This window comes from Canis aureus, chromosome 32 (genome assembly GCF_053574225.1).
Source record: "Canis aureus isolate CA01 chromosome 32, VMU_Caureus_v.1.0, whole genome shotgun sequence".
In the NCBI taxonomy this organism is placed as follows: Eukaryota; Metazoa; Chordata; class Mammalia; order Carnivora; family Canidae; genus Canis; species Canis aureus.
This window is the reverse complement of record NC_135642.1, coordinates 42,618,368-42,634,565: the sequence shown is the minus strand read 5'-3', so window position 1 is coordinate 42,634,565 and position 16,198 is coordinate 42,618,368. Positions and strand designations below refer to the sequence as shown.

Here is a 16,198-nt window from a genome sequence, read left to right as displayed (position 1 = left end):
CCAAATTCCAGCCAACTGTGGGCCTCTGAAGGCAGGGGCTGAGCCCCATTTGTCTCTGTTTCCAGACCTGGCAGAGAAGGAGAACCCTGGTGGACACAGGTGAGTCATAAATGCAGGTGGACTGGAATCTATGAGATATGGACCCGGAGCTTCCATCCTGGACGCCCAGTCACCCGCTGTGAGTGTGCACCCAGAGGCCCCCTCCCACAGCACCCGCATATGCCCAAATGAGGCCTGTCATTCCCTGTGCACACGCTGCCCCTCTGATCTCACCCCAGCCAGAAGCCGGGAATCCTGGAGGTCTCTCTCTGTCATTCCCCACCAGCCGGGTTCTCAGGATTCTACATATATTAGTTTCAGTGCACAACGTGATTCAATGTTTGTATATGTTGCAAAATGGTCACCACAATAAGTCTAGTTAACACCCATCACCAAACACAGTCACATTTTTTCTCTGATGAGAACTTTTAGGTTTCCTCTTTTAGCAACTTTCAAATATATGATACAGTATATAATTATGGTCACCATGCTGTACATTATATCCCAGTAATTTATCTATTCTAATAGATGGAACTTTGTACTTTTTAAAAAAAGAGTTTTATTTATTTGAGAGAGAGAGAGAGAGAGCATGAGAGTGAGTGGGGGGAGGAGCAGATGCAACAGGGGAGAGAGAAAGAGAGAGAGAGAGACAGAGAGAGAGAGAGAGAGAGAGAGAATCTCCAGCAGACTTCTCGCTGAGCCCAGAGCCCGTGACCTCAAGATCATGACCTGAGGTGAAGTCAAGAGTCAGATACTTCATTGACTGAGTCATCCAGATGCCCCAGAAGTTTGAGCTTTTAACCCTCTTCTTCCATTTTATTCTCCCTCTACCCTCTCCCTCTGGAAACCATCAATCTGGTCTCCGTATCTATGAGCTCAGTTTGTTTGTTGTTTGTTTTTTAGATTTCACATATAGAAGCGATCTGACTTATTTTACTTAGCATATGACCTCAAGATTCATCCATATTGTCACAAATGGCAAGATTTCCTTCTTTTTCATGGCTGAATGATATTCCTGTGTGTGTATGTACCACATTTTCTTTTTTTTGTACATTTTTTTTAAAGATTTTATTTATTTATTCATGATAGTCACACAGAGAGAGAGAGAGAGAGAGGCAGAGACACAGGCAGAGGGAGAAGCAGGCCCCATGCAGGGAACCCGACGTGGGACTCGATCCCGGGTCCCCAGGATCGCGCCCTGGGCCAAAGGCAGGCGCCAAACCAATGCGCCACCCAGGGATCCCCTTTAAAATATTTTATTAATTTATTCATGAGAGAGAGAGGCCAAGACATAGACAGAGGGAGAAGTAGGGTCCCTGCGAGGAGTCTGATGCAGGACTCAAACCCTGGACCCCAGGATCACGACCTGAGCCAAAGGCAGACGCTCAACTCCTGAGCTCACCAGGCGTCCCTGAATCATATTTTCTTTATCCATCCTTTGTTGACAGACACTTAAGTTGCTACATATCTTGGATGCTGTAAATAATGTTGCAATGACTATGAGAGTACATACCTCTTTTCAGGTTAGTGGGTTGTTGTTGTTGTTGTTGTTTTGTTTTGTTTTAGTGTCTTTGTTGGAAAAATACCTGGAAGTGGAATTGCTGGATTATATAGTAGTTCTATTTTTGAGTTTTTGAGGAACCCCTTACTGTTTTCCATAGTGGCCTTACCACGTTACATATGCACCAACTGGACACAAGAGTTCCCTTTTCTCCACATCCTCATGGACATTTGTTATTTCCTGTCCTTTTGACAATAGCCATTCTGACAGGTGCAAGGTGGCTCATTGTGGTTTGATTTGCATTTCCCTGATGATCATGTTGCTCAGCACCTTTTCATGTGCTTTTTGGCCATTTGTATGTCTTCTTTGGAAAAAAGGAGGAGGGGCTGAGGGAGAAGCAGGCTCCCCACTGAGCAGGGAGCCTGATATGGAGCTCGATCCCAGGACCCAAGGATCATGATCTGAGCTGAAGACAGATGCTTAACTGACTGAGACACCTAGGTGCCTCAGGTCTTTTTCAATTATTTTTTTTTTAATCGAAGTCTTACAGTTTCCAGGGGACGTGTCTTTCATCTTCTTGATTAAATTTATTCCTAGGTATTTTATTGTTTTTGTTTATTTACGTAAGCTCTACACCCAACATGGTGCTCAAACTCAACAACCCCGAGATCAAAGGTCACTTGCTCTACAAACTGAGCCAGCCAAGAACACTCCCATTATTGTTTTTGAAGCAATGGTAAATGAGATTGAGTTCTTAATTTCTCACTCTTTTTAAAATTTTTTAAAGATTTTATTTATTTATTAATGAGACAGAGAGAGAGAGAGAGAGAGAAGGGGCAGAGACACAGGCAGAGGGAGAAGCAGGCCCCATGCAGGGAGCCGGATATAGAACTTGATCCCAGGTCTCCAGGATCAGGCCCTGGGCTGAAGGTGGTGCTAAACCGCTTAGCCACCTGGGCCGCCCTCTCTTTTTTTGAGAGAGAGAGAAAGAGAGCACATGCATGTGGGTGGGTGGGAGAGGGGCAGAGGGAAAGGGAGAGAGAGAATCTTAAGCAGGCTCCATGTCTAGTGTGGAGCCCAATAAGGCTTCACCTCACAACCCCATGATCATGATCTGAACTGAAATCAAGAGCCAGATGCTTAACCAACTGAGCCACCCAGGCACCCCTTAATTTCTCTTTCTCCTACTTCATTATTAGTATATAGAAATGCAACAGATTTCTGTATATTAATTTTATATTCTGCAACTTTATCAAATTATTGATCAGTTTTAATAAGTTTTTGTTTTTTGGTGGAGTCTTTAGGGTTTTATGTATTTAATATCACATCATCTGCAAATAGTGACAGTATTACTATGCCCTTTTCTTTCCTTCTTTTTTAAGATTTTATTTCTTTATTCATGAGAGACACAGAAAGAGAGGCAGAGACACAGGCAGAGGGAGAAGCAGGCTCCATGCAGGGAGCCCGATGTGGGACTCGATCTCGGGACTCCGGGATCACGCCCTGAGCCAAAGGCAGATGCTCAACCACTGAGCCACCCGGGTGTCCCTACGGAGAAGTTTTTGATTACTGATTTAATCTGTAATCAGCCTCTTCAGACTTTTTTATTTCTTCATGATTCAGTCTTAGTAGGTTACATGTTTCTAGGAACCTATTCATTTCTTCCAGGTTGTCTGATTTGTTGGCATATATTTGTCCATAGTCATCTCATGATCCTTTGTATTTCTGTGGTATCAGTTGTAAGACTCCTCTTTCATTTTTTTTTAAAGATTTTATTTACTTACTCATGAGACACAGAGAGAGAGAGAGGCAGAGACACAGACAGAGGGAGGAGCAGGCTCCATGCAGGGAGCATGACTCGGGACTCGATCCCGGGTCTCCAGGATCAGGCCCTGGGCCAAAGGTGGCACTAAACTGCTGAACCACATGGGCTGCCCTCCTCTTTCATTTATGATTCTATTGATTTGAGTCTCTTATTTTCTCGTGAGTTTTTTCGTGAGTCTAGCTAAAGGCATGTCAGTTTTGTTCATCTATACACTGATCTTTTCCATTGTCTTTTTACTCCCTATTTCATTTATTTCCACTCTTACCTTCATTATTTCCTTTCTTCTACTAACATAGGGCTCCATTTGTTCTTATTTTTCTAGTTCCTTGTGGTGTAAAGTTAGATTGTTTATTTGATATTTTCTTGTTTCTTGAGGTATGCCTTTATTGCTATGAACTTCCCTCTTAGAACTGTTTCTGCTACAGTTTTGGTATATTATGTTTCCATTTTTATTTCTCTCAAGGTATTTTTAAAAAGGATTTATTTATTTGAGAGAGAGAAAAGATATATGGGGGGAGGGCGGAGGGAGAGGGAGAGAGAAATCCAAGCAGATACTGTGCTAAGCATGGAGCCCCACGCAGGGCTGGATCATGACCCTGAGATCACAATCTGAGCCAAAACCAAGAGTCAGATGCTTAACCAACTGTGTCACTCAGAAACCCTTCAAAGTAATTTTTTCTTTCTCTGTTGATTTCTTCTTTGACTCATTGGTTGTTCGGTAGCGTGCTGTTGAACCTCCGTGTGTTTGTTGATTTCTAGATTCATACCATTGTGAAAACACGCTTCATAGGAGTTCAGTCTTTTCAAGTTTATTAAGACTCGTTTGTGCCAACCATGTGGTCTATCATAGAGTGCTCTGGGGTACCTGGGTGGTTCAGATGGTTAAGCATATGACCTCAGCTCAGGTTATGATCTTAGGGTTCTGGGAGTGCGCCCCAAGTCAGCCTCCTTGCTCAGTAGGGACTCTGCATGTCCCTCTCCCTCTACCCTTCCCCCTACTCATGCTCTCTCTCTCTCTTAAATAAATAAAATCTTTTTTAAAAAAGAATATTCTGGGCAGCCCAGGTGGCTCAGCTGTTTAGCGCTGCCTTCATCTCAGGGCGTGATTCTGGAGACATGGGATCGAGTCCCACGTCGGGCTCCCTGCATGGAGCCTACTTCTCCCTCTGCCTGTGTCATTGCCTCTTTGTGTGTGTGTCTCATGAGTAAATAAATAAAATATTTTAAAAAAATAAATAAAATCTTTTAAAGTATATATTCTATGTATAGTTGAGAAGAATGTACAATCTCTTGCTTTTAGATGGAATGTTCTTTATATATCTGTTAACTCCACCTAGTCTAAATGTCATTAAAAGCCAATGCTTCCTTATTGATTTTCTATCTGGATGATCTGTCCTTAATGAAAGTGGGGTATTGGGCAGCCCGGGTGGCTCAGAGGTTTAGCACCGCCTTCAGCCCAGGGCGCGATCCGAGAGACCCAGGATCGAGTCCCACGTTGGGCTCCCGGCATGGAGTCTGCTTCTCCCTCTGCCTGTATCTCTGCCTCTCTCTCTGTGTCTCTTATGAATAAATAATAAAATCTTTAAATTATATATATATATATATATACGTATATATATAACAAGTTATATTTATAGCCATCTAGATTTTAAATTATTATTATAACCATTCTAGCATGTATGAAGTGGTATCTCACTGTGGTTTTGACTTGCATTTCCCTAATAACTAATGATGTTTGGCAACTTTTCATGTACTTGTTGTCCTCTTGCATATCTTCTTTAGAGAAGTCTATTCAAGTCTTTGACTCATTTTTTTTTTTTTTTTAATTTAGATAGTCACACAGAGAGAGAGAGAGAGGCAGAGGGAGAAGCAGGCTCCATGCACCGGGAGCCCGACGTGGGACTCGATCCCGGGTCTCCAGGATCGCGCCCTAGGCCAAAGGCAGGCGCCAAACCGCTGCGCCACCCAGGGATCCGCCTCTTTGACCCATTTTTTAATTGAGTTGTTTGTTTTCTTATTGTCACTTTGTAGGATTTCTTTGTATATTCTGGATATTAATCCCTTATCAGATATATGATTTGCAAATATTTTCTCCTATTCTGTGGCTTATGTTTTCATTCTTTTGATAATGCCTTTTGGTGAGACCTGGGCCTTTTTCAGGTAACCCAAGTGCTTCTGGGGAGCTTATCCTCCCTTCACTGTGCATGAAGAAATCAAGGCCTTGTGAGAAGTCAGATGTTTTGAAGATGGGACATGACGGACTCTCTATTTAGCCATCGGGGTTTGGCCCACAAGGGTTGGTCCCTTCCTTCATGTTCCCCTCAAGTGTTCAAAGACTTGGGTCAAACAGGAAAGGAGAGAAAAGAGAGCAGTGAATAATGTGCCCACCAATGATTGAGGAAACAAACCTGGACCTACTCTTACAACTCAAGAAACCAGGGCTTCCTGATGTACACTGCAACATAGATGAAGCTTGAAAACATTACACTAAGTGAAGAAGCTGGTAACAAAAGACCACTAGTTATATAATTGCATGTTTGAAATGTCCACAGTAGGCAAATCTATAGAGACAAAAAGTAGATTAGTAGTTGCCTAGAACCGGAGGGACATGGAGGTGAGTTAGGGGAAATGGGGAGGGACTGCTAACAGGAATGGGATTGCTTTTCCAGTTGATGAGAAGGTTCTTCTTTTTTTATGAGAAGGTTCTAAAATTGATTACGGTGTGGTAGTACAACTCTATTGTGATATTGTGATTTATAAGAAATGTAGGGTTGAAAAAAAAAAAAAAGGAAATGTAGGGTTGGTCACTCAGATGACCAAAATATATTTCTTATATATATTTGGTCTTTGTCCACAGATCCTGGCTCAGAGCTCCCCAAACCCTTGGAATTCCCTAAGTGTTGAGATTAATGAAGGTGCCTTTTGTTATATTCACATGGATAACTTTTTTTTTTAATTTAATTTATTTATGATAGTCACACACAGAGAGATAGGCAGAGACACAGGCAGAGGGAGAAGCAGGCTCCATGCACTGGGAGCCAGACGTGGGATTCGATCCTGGGTCTCAAGGATCACGCCCTGGGCCAAAGGCAGGCGCCAAACCGCTGCGCCACCCAGGGATCCCTCACATAGATAACTTTTGAACTGCACTCAAGGGTGGGAACTGGTTGCCAGGAGATCCAACCATGTGATTAGAACGTTAGATCAGTCCTACTCCCTGACTTCCAAGGAGGGGTAAAGGTCTGGAGGATCAATCAGCCAATGGCCAAAGACAGTCCTGAGTATGCAATGAAGCCTCCATAAAATCCCAAAAGGGTTGGGGTTGAGAGCTTCCAGGTTGGTGAACACGCGGAGAATGGCAAGAGTGATGTGCTTGGAGAGGGCACGGAAGCTCTGTGCCTTCTTCCCCATGTCTCGCCCTGTGTATCTCTTTATCTGGCTGTTGACTCATATCATTTGTCATATCCTTTAATAAACTGGTAAACAAAAGTGTTTCCTTGAGTTCTGTGAGCCACTCTAGCAAATTAAAGAATGTAAGAAGGAGTCCGTTGGAACCTCCAATCTGAAGTTGATTGGTCAGAAGCGCAGCTGATAACAGCCTGGGGCTTGTGACTGGCAACTGAAGTCAGGGGTGGGGGGTAGTCTTGTAGGTTTGAGCCCTTAACCTGTGAAGTGTAAGCTTGCTATCTCTGGGTAGATAGTGTCAGAATCGAGTTGAATTCTTGGACACCCTGTTGGTGTCTGAGAATTGTTTGGTATTGTGGGGAAGAGGGACCCCCATGTTGAAACTGGGGCCAGGAACCCCCAAAGATCTGTGAATAGACTAAAAGCCATTGGATTGTATACATTAAGAAGACGAGGTGTATGGTGTGTGTATTATACCTTAATGAAACTTTATTGAAGAAGAAGGAAAAAAAACAAGGGCTGAGGCTCCATGGGTGATCCTTCTCCTCCCTCTGCCTTGGCATGCTGGTGCCTTCACTTGATGGAGAAGCGTGGCCGTGCCTGGACATGCTCACAGCGGGTGTGCTTCATGGTCAGCCCATAGATGGGGGTTAGGTCTACTTTCACACCTGCTGGCACGCTGAACTCCAGCCGCTGCAGCAAGATGGCTAGGAAGAGGAAGATCTCCCACTTGGCCAGGACCTCTCCTATGCACCGGCGCTTGCCCATGCCAAAGAGCATCACCTTCTCACTCAAGGTCTTGTTGATGGCGGTGCCATCTGCAGTGAGGAATCGCTCTGGCCGGAATGCAAATGGATCCCCCCACACCTGTCTGCAAGAGGAACAGAGGAGTCGGGATTTCTGGGCTAGGGAGACCCTAGGAGGAAAAGCCTGGGCAAGACTTCTGTTGATAGCACAAGGGTTAGAATAGATCAAGAGTAATGAGAAGAGAGTGGAGAGAGGAACCGAGATATACTTTCAAACTTATTTCTTTTACAAAGCTGTCTCTAAAACGACCCTGTTAATGGTGCTTTATCATAGTGTTATTTTAAAGAAATAATGGTTCAACTAAAAGAAATTAAAAGGAGGAAAACATGGGATGCCTGGGTGGCTCAGCGGTTGGGTGTCTGCCTTTGGCTCGGGGCATGATCACAGGATCTGGGATCGAGTCCCACATCAGACTCCCTGTGGGGAGCCTGCTTCTCCCTCTGCTTATGTCTCTGCCTCTCTCTGTGTGTCTCTCATGAATAAATAAATAAATCTTTTTTTTTTTTTTTAAAGATTTTATTTATTTATTCATGATAGTCACACAGAGAGAGAGAGGCAAAGACACAGGCAGAGGGAGAAGCAGGCTCCATGCACCGGGAGCCCGACGTGGGATTCGATCCCGGGTCTCCAGGATCGCGCCCTGGGCCAAAGGCAGGCGCGAAACCGCTGCGCCACCCAGGGATCCCAATAAATAAATCTTTAAAAAAAAAAAAGAAGGAAAACATTATCTCCATCCTACTGAACACAAGGAGTATCAGCTGTACCTCCTGGTTTATGCTTTATTGTTTTGGAATAACTGTTGACAGCATCCCTTTTCCTCAGAAGTACCTCAATTTGGATGGTAAATTATATGGTCCCCCTACCTGTAGGCTAGAGTGGGATTTTCCAAAGAGAGGTCGGTAGACCATTGACATCACAATCACCTGAGATGTTCCACTTTACTTACCGAAGTGGAATCTTAGGGGATAGGCACCCTAACCTAACCAACCTCTGGTCATTTCTTATGTACACTAATGTTTGAGAAATATGGACCTCAATTTTGTTACTTAGAACACATTACATAGGGCACCTGCCTGCAGCTCAGGTCATGATCCCAGGGTCCTGAGATTGAGCCCGCATCAGCGAGCAGTCTGCTTCTCTCTCTACCTCTCCTTGCTTGTGATCTCTCTCTCTCTCATGCTTTGTCTCAAATAAATAAACAAAATCTTTTTTTTTTAAAAAGAACATACTATATATATAACCATTGAGGCCCCATTCCTGAATTATACCCAGTTCCCAGGGGGACAAATAGCCTTCCTGACTGCTGAGCCTCATATATTTTTCAATGGGGGAGGTATACTCACTGGTCATGATTGACCTGCCACTGGTTTATGAAGACACAGCATTCCTTGGGGATGTAGAAGCCCTTTAACGTTGTGTCCTTTGTTGTGCTGAGGAGGGAAGAGGGCTCTGTCAGGCTCAGGGCAGGAACACTGGGGTGTGTCTCTGGGATCTACTTGCTCCTTCTTCCACCCCAATAGCTTGTCCCCCACAGTCTCTATGTCCTACACTGGGAGGGACTATCAGGAGCACTGAAGGGGTGAAACTATCCTTCCTCTTCCTCAGCTTCTGTTCTTCAACTTCAGCAAGTGTTCACTAAACCTTTGTTTGTGTCCAGCTGTGCACTTGGCCATCCTCTGAAGCCAAGAAACTGGCAGTCTGGAGTATCCCTGGGTAGTTCCCAGCCTGACTGAGGAGTCAGACCTTCTACTCTGGGAATAAATAGACCAACATATGGGTAAGAGTAAATGTTCACTAAGTCTCTTGATGTTGTTAAAATCCCAGGACATAATCAAGGACAAATGGCTGAAAGTCCTACAATATATCAGAGAATGAAGCTGTGCCAGCTGGATGAGTCAAGAAAGCCTGATAGTGAAGGGGAAATTTGTGTCAGGATTGACCTTGGGCAAGGGTAAGATCAGGTGGTGGGAGAAGAGGTTAAAAGGCATTCCAGGCAGAAGGTCCAGCATAAGCAAAATTGGAGGTTGACCGCATCATGCTGGGGAGGTACAGCGAGGCCTGCCCGGGTGGATTGAGAGTACTTGCAGGAAAGGAATGTGAGCAGAGGTGAATGAGAGCTGAGATCAGCAGTGTGACTTTCTCCTGAAAGCTGGGTAGTTTGATCATGGTTGGATTGGTTGTCGGCAGCCAAGAGGCTGAGGGGAACTTGGTGACGTGGCCAGAAGTGAGAGGCCGAGGTCTGAGCCAGATCCAGGGCTGAGAAGATGGGAGGAAGAAACATGGTGAAGGCTACAAAGGTGGCAAGGCAGAAGAAGCAGGCCTTACCTGTGGGGGATGGTGAAGGGGACAAAGGAGGTGTGTCGGAAGATCTCCAGGATGAAGGCCTCCATTAAGGGCAGCTGGGGCCTGTCAGAGAGGCGAGGCTGCCGTGCCCTGCCAATCACCGTGTCTGCAGAACACAGAAGACCAAACCGGGCTTAGGGCTGCCCCGACTGCTCCATGGTATCTAAGTCCCCTATTACATAGTACTGTCTGTTATATATCTAAGGCCCAGTAACCACCCTACCCCCAGCATGTTCTAGGCAAGGGTGGGCACCAGTGTATGCCCAGAGCTTACACATGGTAGGCACACAACAGCTATATGTCATTGAACAAAGAACCTGGGGATCTCAAGCTTCTCTTAGCTTGTGCATCTCTACCGCATACCCAACTCCTTCTGGATCTTTCTCTGTATCTCAGGGTTTGCCACAAGGTACATAAGACTCCAGGAAATGGCCGTTGTGACAGTGTCAAATCCTAGGCAGCATGATGCAAGGTGAGGAAGGAGGAAGACAAGAACAAGAAACCAACATTTACTAAGCATCCAGCACTTACGTACCAAGCATTGCTTTCTCTGTCTCCTTCCAAGTACATCCTCCACCACCCATGATTTTCCGGAGAGTAGAGACTGGGTCTCCTAGTTTTATAATTAGCTGCTAGAATTACATGAGAACCCCTTATTGTTCACGTGGGGAAACTGAGGCCCAGAAACAGACAGGGACTTAGTTGAATTTCCACTGGGAATTGTTGGCATGACCTGGACTCAGAACCCTGAACATGGGCCAGATGTCTATGTCCTGCACTATCTGGTGTATAGTTGGCAAATTATCTGATGGACTCAGGGGCTGGACAAGTCTGTGGTCGAACAACAGGCATGGATGGATGGAAGGGACGTGGGTCTGGTACCTACCGGCCCCAAAAATGTCGTTGATAAGGTTGACAATCTTCTCTTGGGGGATGTGGCCATCACTAGCCCTGGAGCTCTTCTCATTGTGCTTCAAGAGGGCGCCTGTGATGTCCTGGACACTGCGCTGTGGGGACACAAGCTTAGGGGCACCATGGCGCTTCCAGGTTGGACCTTGCCGTACCCTATATGGCACTGCCACCTGGATTCCAGGCAGTAGGTTGGGCTTACAGGAGGAGCTGGTAGCAGCCTGGATACCTTCCCTCCCAATAACCCCAGGGGTCCAATTTCAAAGGAAGAGCTTGTGGAGAGTACTGGCAGCCAAGTGCCACCTGAGCTGTGGATTAGCCCCTGTCAGGGTTCGGGTTCCTGAAGAACAAAAGCCTTCTCATGGTAACAGCCCCCCACATTGTGAGACTTTGCCAGGGCCCCATTCACAGCCAAATATCTCTGGGACTTTGAGCAACCCCAAGACGGAGGCAATTGGATGAGGAATCTGAGCCCCAAGAGGGAGAATGATCTGTCCCAGATGTTCCAGAGGCTTCCTATGCCTTGGCAGCACATCAGCCGTGTGTGTACCTCAAAGCTGGGTGAGAGGGGCCACACCCATGCTCTGCAGGGTACCCCCTCACCACCAGCACCCTGGGCTCACCTCATCAAAGTCTTGATAGTGTTCCTGGACAATTTTCTGCAGGGACTGCACGAACGTCTGGTTGAAGTTCTTGAATCTCTGCAGGGCTGAGTTGGGCATATATTGGAGAATGGGGAAAAAGTCCACCGGGTTCCCGGAGGAGACGGTCTCCACAAAATCATTGGAGTTCATTAGGAGGGGGAGCATTTCCTCACTTCTCTGAGAGAAGTGGTGCCCAAAGCACATTGCACCAATGACATTGGCCACTGACAGCAGCACATGGTTGTAGGGATCAAAGCGCCCAACCTCTGCCATCTGCTCCTGCAGCCTGCTGAGAAGGGCCTCGGCCTCCTTGCTCACATGCTCTTCCAGGTAGCAAGAGCACGAGGAAGCCGGGTCGGAGGCAATGGAGAAGGTGTTGAGCGCGTTCTGAGCCAGGCGCCTGCGCGCAGCCCACACTGGTCCGGAGTCTGGGCTGAAGGTCAGGCTTTGGCCGTCGGTCACCAGAGAGAAGCTGTAGAGGTCGGGCCGGCCCTTGAAATCATCCCCCTGGCGCACCAGGGCCTGCCGGATGGTGTCCAGGCCACTGAGCACCAGCACGGGGGTGGAGCCGATGCGGATCTGCAGCACGTCCCCATAACGCTGGCTCAGCCTGGACAGCGCCAGGTGGGGGCTCTTGCCCAAGGTCAGCACGTTCCCGAGCAGGGGCCAGCCCCAGGGCCCCGGTGGACTCTTCAGGCCTTTGGGAAGCCGGGGCTGCCAGACCTTGACCACCCAGAGTACCAAGCAGAAGATGGTGGAGGCCAGGAGAAGCTCTGTGGCCATCTGGGACAATGCCATCTGTATCAACTACGGGGGAAGAAGAAGGAGGAGCCAAGCCAAGTGTCAAGTTGCAGCCAATCATTCATTCACTCACTCAGTCAATCCACACTGGCACCTGTTCAGTGCTTGGCTCCCCGCTGGACGCCAAAAAGACTAAGATACATCCGCCCTGGGTCCTGTGTGCCCAGAGCTCATCGTTAGAGCATCACAGAATCTCAGGCCTGGAAAGGAGCCTCAAAATTCCCAACCTGAGGGAATCACCTCCCCTGTGCCTCCCCTGTGCCATCACCTTAGTTTCCAATTCTGAGGCTGGAGTGGAGGCAACTGACACTTGAAAACAGGGAAGCTCCCTTACCAGGCCCCAGCTCAAGGTCATGCTGGACATCATGCCAAGCAGTCCCTGTCCATACTGGCTTCCTGCCAATACCTCCTTCTACCCAGGGTACAGGGAGCTGCTCCCCCCCAGCAACACGGAGGGGGCCAACATCCCAGGCTGATGCAAATGACTGGTGATGCCCCTTGCCCGAGGCATTCTTTACGACACCCCAGAAGACACCTCCTCTGAGGATGAGTCCCCATCCCCTCATAATCTCAGAGCCTGAGGTTGGGCTGCAGCCAGAGCCTCGGCTGCCCTCGTCCAGGTGGGGATCCCTCCCCATTTCTCCTTTTGAATCACTCCAAGGGCCCTTAAGATGGTCCAGTCCAAGCCGCTAATTTCAAAATGGAGAAACTGAGGTTTGGAGCTGGGCAGGGAGGCCTTGAACTCAGGCCTCCTACACCTAACCTCAGGTCCTTTCATTCCTCCAACTCCACTGTTCCCAGGATATATGGTAGAGTTTCCAGGGACTGGAAAATGAGCTCAAGAAACGTACCTGTAGAGGCAGGAGCTTGAGATCAGTAGGATTGTGGAGGCTGGTACAGAGCTTCTGGCCCCTGGGGGAGGAGGCCTTTTATAAATACCACCCTCTCTCAGATTGGCCCAGCCATCCTGGCCACCTGATATCAGTTACCAAATGAAGCTGGAAGGCTCAGCCCTTGGCCTTGGGCCATGTTCTCTTGGCTCCATCTACTACCCAGGGCAGGTCTTCAGGGAGAGATGCCATGTCGCTAGGGAGGAACATCCAGCTCTTCTCAGGATCCAGGATCAGCCTACTTATTTCTCTCAAGGGCAGGACAAGGTGCTGAAAACAAGTCTCCTGGGTTGTTCCAGGTTCCTTTCTCACTGCACCCATGAGGAGGGACCCTCCTCTGCCCAGGCGGATGTGCTCCTCTTGGGAAGCGTGCTCTGTAGCACCCCTCCAACACCCTGCACAACCAGGTAGGGAATGGGCATGTTCTGGCCATCTCTGAATTTCAGTCCAAGTCCTTAATCTAAAAACAAGAGACAGGGACTCCTGGGTGGCTCAGCAGTTGAGCGTCTGCCTCAGGCTCAGGGCGTGAATCCATGGTCCTGAGATCAAGTCCCGCGTTGGGCTGCCTGTGGGGAGCCTGCTTCTTCTTCTGCCTGTGTCTCTGCCACTCTCTCTGTGTGTGTCTCTCATGAATAAATACATAAAATCTTTTTTAAAAATAGCCCTTATCTGTGCCAGTCCAGCATCCTCCGGCGCGGCCGGGGGTGAGAGGGAGGAAACTGGGCTGCCAGGGCCAGGGAGAGGGCGGGCCGGCCAGGAGCAGCTCACTTTCCCTCGAGGGATCCAAGCGGCCCTCTGCGGCCTTTGGGAGCCTGGGAGAGGTGCGGCCCTGACCGCTGCCCAGGCTGCATCCGACTGGGGCCACGGAGCCCGGCCTGGAGCCGTGAAGGACAGAGCCAGGGCACTCACCAGACAGCAGGACCAGCGCCGGGGTGAGCACCCCCTTGGGGTCCATGTGCCTGCCCCAGGCCCAGGCAGAGATGGATCCCACCATGACTGAGAAGGCCGAAACGGTGTGTGCCCCCAGCCCAGTGCCTGCTCTGCCCCCCACGCCCGCCTCACCTGGGCCCCCGAAAGTGAAGGAGGTTGGCCACCAAAGCTCCTCACCTCCCAGGCTGCACCCTGGCGTGCCAGTGATCAGCCTGGGCCACGCCAGGCCCCCAGGGGCAGCCGTGGCCACCACGGAGCTGAGTGCCCTGCGGCCCCGCTGCTGCAGCTCTCTACCCTGGGAACCGCCCCAGGCCCCTGGCCCTGCATTACCACCCTCACCCTTTCCTCCATGTCAGTGGGGAGCTGGGGCCTGGGGGGAATACGGGGCCGGGTCCTTGCCCACAGGGCGTTAGTGACCCACGACCCATTACAGCCTCTACATTGGGCCAGCAGGACCTTTTGGCATCTTCCCTAGCAGCCGGCTGAAGCGGAGGCCGAGCCATGTGAGCTGGAGCTGGCCGTGGGGCACCAGCCCCAGAAGGTGGCCCCGCGTGTGTTCACCGACAGCCGGGAGCGCCGGCGGCAGCAGAACGTGAATGGGGCCTTCGCAGAGCTCAGGAAGCTGCTGCCAATGCACCTGCCCGACCCCAACCCCGACCCAGCTGAGCAGGAACGAGGCTCCGCTTGGCCATGAAATACATTGGCTTCCTGGTGCGCAGCCCGGGCCGCAAACGGCGGGCGCACCGAGCCCCACACCAGGGCTCCCGCTGCGGTCCTTGTCGCAGGCCCCTGCTTCTCCCTCCTCCTGTGTCTCTGCCTCTCTCTCTGCGTCTCTCGTGAATAAATAAATAAAATCTTTAAAAAAAAAAAAGTCCTTTTCTAGAGTGAAGAGCTCAGAGACAAAACAACCAAATACTATATGTAAAATTTCATGGCACCCTGGACTTAAAAACTTTTTAAAGTTACAGAAGACATTTTTGGGACAATTGGAGGTACATGAGCATGGACAGGAGATTAGAAAATATTATGGAATTAATGTGAATTTTCTTTTTTTTAAGATTTTATTTATTTGAGAACAAGCTCGCAAGTTCATAAGTGGGGGGAGGGGCGGAGGGAGAGGGAGAAGCAGACTCCCTGCTGACTATGGGGGGGCGGTGCAGAAGGCCAACTAGGCCACCCAGGGTGACCCTAATGTGAATTTTCTTAGGCGTGAACATAGCACCACAGTTATGTGGGAGGATATTGTAGGAAATCCTAGGAGACTAATGTTGGGCATTCAGGGGTGAGGTGCCATGATTTCTGCAACTTACTGCTAAATGATTCTGTTTAGTGATGGAATTAGAGGGACGCTTGGGTGGCTTGGCGGGAGAGCACCTGCTTTAGGCTCAGTCCCACATCGGGCTCCCTGCATGGAGCCTGCTTCTCCCTCGGCCTGTGTCTCTGCCTCTCTCTCTGTGTCTCTCATGAATAAATAAAATCTAAAAAAAAAAAAAAAGATGAGATCAGAGAGGGAGACAAACCATGGGAGACACTTAATCATAAAAAACAAACTGAGAAAAATAAAAAATAAAAAAATAAAAAAATAAAAATAATTTATAAAAGGAAACAAACTGAGGGTCGCTGAGGGAAGGTGGGTGGGGGGATGGGACAACTGGGTGGTGGAACATTAAGGAAAGTATGTGATGTCATGAGCACTGGGTGTCCTACAAGACCGACAAATCACTGACCTCTACCTCTGAAACTAATAATACACTGTATGTTAATCAATGAATTTAAATTAAAAAAAAGATTCCATTTAAAAATGGATGTCTCTGTGTGTTTGTACATAGAGAGGAGAGAGAGGGAGTAGAAGTGGCAGATGGCTGCGACGCAGGGCCCTGGGGAAGGTGTGTGGGCCTTCAGCGAATGTCCGGAGCCTTAGGGTGGTGGCAGACGGTTGCTTGGCGAGGAGTTGTCCTCGGTGATCCTGTGTCTCCTCCCGGGACGGCGGCCTGGAGGCCGGCGCTGAGATGGGGATGCCTGCAAGAGGGGAGAATGGCCTCGGCCTCCCGCTGAGCATCCTGTGGGTAGGAGAACCATGCTGGGCCTGTGCCACTGGCACACG

The 16,198-nt window shown here is 48.6% G+C and overlaps 1 protein-coding gene and 1 pseudogene across 1 annotated transcript; one reads left to right on the top strand and one right to left on the bottom strand.

Moving 5' to 3' along the window:
• Nucleotides 1-7,230: 7,230 nt before the first annotated feature.
• LOC144303545 (cytochrome P450 1A2) lies at nt 7,231-13,215 on the bottom strand. The gene is made up of 7 exons (XM_077881919.1): nt 13,126-13,215; nt 11,453-12,280; nt 10,807-10,927; nt 10,284-10,373; nt 9,903-10,026; nt 8,921-9,007; nt 7,231-7,641 (listed from the first exon to the last, which is right to left on the bottom strand). The coding sequence occupies exons 2-7, from the start codon at nt 12,269-12,271 to the stop codon at nt 7,344-7,346; spliced, it is 1,539 nt and encodes a 512-aa protein (XP_077738045.1). The 5' UTR covers nt 12,272-12,280; nt 13,126-13,215; the 3' UTR covers nt 7,231-7,343.
• Nucleotides 13,216-13,947: 732 nt separating this feature from the next.
• Nucleotides 13,948-15,128, top strand: LOC144303552 (protein lyl-1-like; annotated as a pseudogene).
• The last annotated feature ends 1,070 nt before the right edge of the window (nt 15,129-16,198 follow it).